The 5,418-nt window shown below is 36.6% G+C and overlaps 1 protein-coding gene across 1 annotated transcript; it reads right to left on the bottom strand.

The window, feature by feature from the left end:
• On the bottom strand, positions 1–5,000 carry LOC120206266 (vacuolar protein sorting-associated protein 54, chloroplastic-like). The gene is made up of 4 exons (XM_039205972.1): positions 4,841–5,000; positions 4,493–4,560; positions 243–323; positions 1–165 (listed from the first exon to the last, which is right to left on the bottom strand). Exons 1-4 carry the CDS (start codon positions 4,952–4,954, stop codon positions 30–32), a joined length of 399 nt encoding a protein of 132 aa, XP_039061903.1. The 5' UTR covers positions 4,955–5,000; the 3' UTR covers positions 1–29.
• Positions 5,001–5,418: the final 418 nt, after the last annotated feature.

Here is a 5,418-nt window from a genome sequence, read left to right as displayed (position 1 = left end):
GGTGTGTCTACTACTGTACAAAGCAAATCTTAGCCGGATTCAGCCCCAAACCTTTGCGCTAAGAACTCATCTAGTTGCCCCCAGTTTGGGGTAACAGAATTATTTGAATTATCACATGGCAATGATCGAATGCACCCAAGAATGTGTGTAACATCACGATGCAGTTTGTCATGAAAATAAACATGTAAGACAGAAAATATTGTATTTCAATTCATGTAGAAATTTGAAACACGGTACAATACCTATCTTTTGCCTGAGGAGTGCTGATCTCTAAGCGTGAAAATGCTTCCGAAATTTGTGAATGGCACACTACAACAACTTGCCTGCACAGGATAAGTAATTAAAGGGAACAATTCTATTTCATCAATGAACCATCTACTTTCAACATTCATATTTTAATAAGAAAAACTAGAGTTGCTTGAAGCAAATATTATATCCTTTTCCGTGTGTGTTCATGTAGTAATGTACAATCTTATCAAAGCTCACCTAGACGGGATCAATGATTCTAAGTGTTTTAACAAAAATTAATGCCATCAAACGAAAGAGAGAGGAAAAGAACTGGTTAAAGGACAGGACAAGCAAAATTCACTAGTTCTTAACGGGGATAAAAGATCCCTTCTCATAAATATTTTACAGGCAAGATTACACCTACACCCTGTATCATGAAGGGAAATCAAACCTTCAATATTCAACAAAAAAATATAAATGAATCTATGGGGTAACCCCCACAGACCGATAAGGGTAACCAGATCCGATCTGGGGTGTCACTTTTGGGCCACCGGAACGACCACTGTAAAAATAGCGGAAAATTTAAAACTTTTTAAATTACATGTAAACTAATAAAATCAGTTGTCACTATTTAAAAATAAAACAGATTTCCAGACTCGTATATAAATCAAAATACAATTACATGCCCCCTAATCACATGTACCATACTCTGTAAGCAATGCCGGAAGAACTCCTTTACTGACGTCGATAGATGCACTGGTACGATTCTTTTAACCTGCAATGTTGAGTAATAGAGTGAGCTTCGGAAAGCTCAGTAATACAGAACTACCAGATGATGCTGAAGAACGTGCAGATACAAATAAACATATATTTTCTTATCGATTCAGACATCTACAAATTTTTATGCTGAGCAAAGATCCTACTGATATTTCAGATAGTAACATACAGTGAGCTTTCAGTTCCGAGAAGTGTTTCGGATGAATAAGTTCAGGAGATCAGAATAGATTATCTAGTGTGTTCCCATAAAACCAGTAAAAAGATACAGATCTTTTAAAACATATATATATACCCCCATCCGTCACGTACAAAATGTGTAGGTTCCCCAGAACCATACAACCCCATCACGTCCAATAAGACCCTGAGCACACAGTCGAGGAATCGGTAAGTAAGGCCCTAGCACACAGCCGAGGAGCCTCCAGGTATACTTCCTCCAACAATACCCCCAAATAAAACATGTTCCGTCCGTAAACGGATATATCAAAAATCAAAACATAATTCATGTCAAGTATCATATAAAATCCAGGTCAAGTATCAGATCAGAATCCAAGTCAAGTATCAGATCAAAATCCATGTCAGATATCATATCAGAATCCATGTCAAGTATCAGATCATAATTCAAATCGAAAATCAGATAAAATTTTCATGTGAGTGGGGAACACACCAGAATTTACAGATATTATTCAAAGATATTGGATAATCTTAACAGGTAGAGGAACACAGATTTTCAGTATACCGATAGAATATCGGAATTCAGAATCACTATTGGAAGAGTTCAATAACTGACGGAATCATCAGTTATTCAGAATATGACTTAAGCCGGTAAGGAAGAAATGAGGAATCAAGACATTTACAGTCTATGTCGATTAATCAGATTATCTAACAACTCCAGATAAATAGCCCCATAACTAATACTTGTCTACTTGTCAATTCATTAACTTTCCAGGGTATTTACTCTTTAATACCAAATATTATTATCCATAGATCATCTTCTGAGTCATCACTGAACAGATCTTAAGGAGACTAACAGATATTCCAATGCTCTTAATTTCATGTTCACGCTTTCACTATATCATGAACTGCTGACGTGTTTGATTTGTAGTTCATGACACATAAGAACATTACATCATGTATCTTCATTAACGTTTCCAGACTCATCCAAATCACTTATTTAATCCTTAGTCCTTGAGGTTACTTAATTCAATTAGCAGTCAAGTCCATTCCAGTGATTTCAGGTTTTTCTAGGGTAATCCAGACGTTTCTGAAATTCGTATACATATTGTACTTCCGTTCAATTCAATTTGGTCTTCGTGGTTTATTTGTCGAACAAACGTCCAATTCTTAATACTGAATGCGATCTAGAGTTGAGCTGAGCTGAATACTTCCAAAATTATCATCGAGTTAAACTTGAGTAGACGAACACGCATTCAAGTAATATCTATGTCGTTCAGGTACTGACATATCATTAAAGTTGATCGGCTTACTTAAGCTGTGTTCCATAATTTTTTAAAGGTAGTCCAATACCTATGCTTATTTGGATTCCTTAATTAATCCAAGGCATTTACTTAGAATATGGCACAAGGGTATTTTGGTAATTTTGGTGTTCATTTTTATTCCATTTATTTCAGAGCTCGAAGATATCTAATCATTCTTGAGCTTGGTGGTATTCTTGGGTCATTTCCATTACAGGGTATTTTGGTCATTTTACAGATTCAACGTATTTCAATCATTTTATTATGTCCGATCTTACTATTAAATTCAATCTTATCATTTATTTCAGTCCTTTCGAACAATTATGACAACAAAACACCCCGACAAATTATTCTTCAGGTATTTACTCATAACTCGGATATTTCTGGGTCAAGTGTCTTCTCAGATTTTACAAACGGAATATGAGGAATTTTCCTGAACTAAGTCAGGATCTTAACAATCAAATCTGTACTTAATCGAGTTAAGTATGAATCCTCAAAGTATTTTCTCATTCAGGGTTAACTAGGACTACCCATCCAAGTACTTTTAACATTTAACCTTTGATGAAATAAACTATAAGTTATAAATCCATGTTGATTTTTTTATCACTAAGCACATAACTTGTAATTTAGTTCTAACAATCCCTCAATTTCTTATAAAAATCATCTGAACCATAATCAATTACTGAACCCTTTTACCGTATTCAGATCGAGTGTAGAAACTAATTAACTACACAAATGAGACCAACATTATCTTAATCATGCATTTACCAATATTCACATGTTCCATAAAACATAAAGATGTAGTAAAGTATTACCTCGATTTATGTGCAATACTGATCGACCATTAAATTCCATTCGAACGCCCTCGATCTTGAAATCATCTTCCAATATTTCCTCGGATCCATATTAACAAAGATTATATCAGAAACAGAGCTTAATTGAGATAAACGGATCGAATCGGATGATAAATCAGTGAAAAACAACTTATCGGGTTCGAATTTGGCGAAACGGACTTCGGATTCGGATTCAGGACGTCGAAAGCATAAAATATGCCTTTTCGAAAATTTAGAATTTTCGGTCAAAATCAAAGTCAACGGGTTTGACTGGAAATTTCGAGGCATTCGGGTCTGAATTTCGAAAAACTAACATCGAAATCGGATTTGGAACGTCAAAAATATCAGGATAGGTATACTCGGTCAAAGTCAAAGGTCGTTTAATGCCCGATCAAAGCCCGTCAAAGTTTTGGTCAACACCAGTCAACGAGTCAATAGGTCGGGTCGGGTAAACGGGTCGGGTCGGGTAAACTGTTCGGGTCGGGTCAACGGGTAAACGGGTCGGGTCGGGTTGGAACCGGTCAAAACAGCTCCAAAACCGGTCAAAGCGGTCATTTTTTCTTCCCCCTGCGCAGTGGCGGCACGTGAACAGTGCTATGGTGTCGGAAAATTCCGGGAAAATTCCTAAAAATTATTTTGAGCGATTTCGAGATACTTACAAAGCTCGGTTCACAATTTTGAACGGCGGAGAGCTCGATTTCAACAATTCGGAAACTTTAACCGCTTCACCTCCTCACGCGCCGCCGTTGACGGAGACCAAGGATGACACCGGCGGACTCGGAACGATGCAAGGAACACGATGGTGCGGGAGGTGTCGTAAACGGATCATCGGATCGTCGTGAATCGACGAAAAACCAATTGAAATCGAGTTATTACCGACGATACTTCCGACTGAAATTAACGACGAACGGTGACGATTCATGACGAAAGGTTTGAGGGGTTTTGTTCCTCGGTTGACAACGAACACGATGATGGTTTCGGCTCGTCAATCGGAGGTCGGACAGCGAGTAGATCGGAGTTGAAAGGAGGGTTGACGGGAGAGAAAAAACTGAATTTTTTCCATAAACATACGGAATGGGGGTTTATATCATCTCATAAATAAAAATGATTAAACCAAGAGTTTAGCCACTGATAATGAAACAAACTGTCCAGTGACTAAATTAGGAGTTGAATTCTCCTCACCTGAAAATTGCTTGAACATCTACTTCATGCAATGTTCGAGATAAAACACCTTGGAGGAACCCAACTTCCAGTAAACCAATTAAACAGCCAATCAAAATCAATCCATCCATTGCAATTCAAGTCAAATGTACAAAAATATTGAACTAGTTACACTTGAAAGAAAGAAAGAAAAAACTACTGGCATAAATTGGGTTTTCATTTAGGAATTATACTCCCATATTTTTTGCATGATTCTTCAACTAATAAAGTGTTTTTCCCTAAATTGAATCCATCAGAGACCAAAAAAAAAAAAAGGATTAAACAAGGTAAGAACCCCTGATGTCAAATTAAACAAAACATCGTAGCTACCTTAGTAAGGGACTTGGCAAATTGACTGGCCTGTAGGTCAGCATCTTCTGGCCTATTCCAGCTCTCAACAATCTGGGGTAGCCCACGCAGATGAACCAACAACCTCTCTCTCATTATCTAAACAAGCTTTGTATGTATTTCATCCCGGTGAACCTTAAAATCCTGAAATTGAATTTAGAGAAAAGAGTCAAAGATTTACAAAGAATGTGTACCAAGAAAGGGGCAGGCAAAACGGAAAATTGTATATGTATCACTGAATACTTGTCGGTAAAGGAAGACTTCCAAAGCATAAAAAATAATAACCACATGTCCAAATATTTTTCCAAATGTACAAATTACTCCCATAATAATAGATAAATTTAATAAAATATCCAAATAACTAAATCCTTCCACAATTATGATTTATTCACATTCAAAGGTTCCTTGTCCTCCATAAAATGTGTGTGTATCTATAAAGTTTCTCTAGTTGTGATTGCCTTCAATTTCTTAAGTGTACTAGAAAGCCACCGCGTGATTATGTAGGTTTACATATCAATCAGCAATCATTAGCTTTGTTTTTCTTAACTAAATGTTGAACT

This window comes from Hibiscus syriacus, unplaced genomic scaffold, assembly GCF_006381635.1.
Source record: "Hibiscus syriacus cultivar Baekdansim isolate YM2019G1 unplaced genomic scaffold, ASM638163v2 tig00013584_pilon, whole genome shotgun sequence".
In the NCBI taxonomy this organism is placed as follows: Eukaryota; Viridiplantae; Streptophyta; class Magnoliopsida; order Malvales; family Malvaceae; genus Hibiscus; species Hibiscus syriacus.
This window is presented reverse-complemented; position numbering and strand designations above follow the sequence as displayed.

What these genes read in the sequence shown, in the direction of transcription:
- LOC120206266 (XM_039205972.1), bottom strand. Translation starts at nt 4,954, where the DNA reads ATGAGAGAGAGGTTGTTGGTTCATCTGCGTGGGCTACCCCAGATTGTT. An exon ending in TTGCCAAGTCCCTTACTAAG is followed by an intron (nt 4,561 to 4,840) that starts GTAGCTACGATG and finishes ATTGGTTTACTG; the next exon opens with GAAGTTGGGTTCCTCCAAGG. An exon ending in GATGTTCAAGCAATTTTCAG is followed by an intron (nt 324 to 4,492) that starts GTGAGGAGAATT and finishes TATCCTGTGCAG; the next exon opens with GCAAGTTGTTGTAGTGTGCC.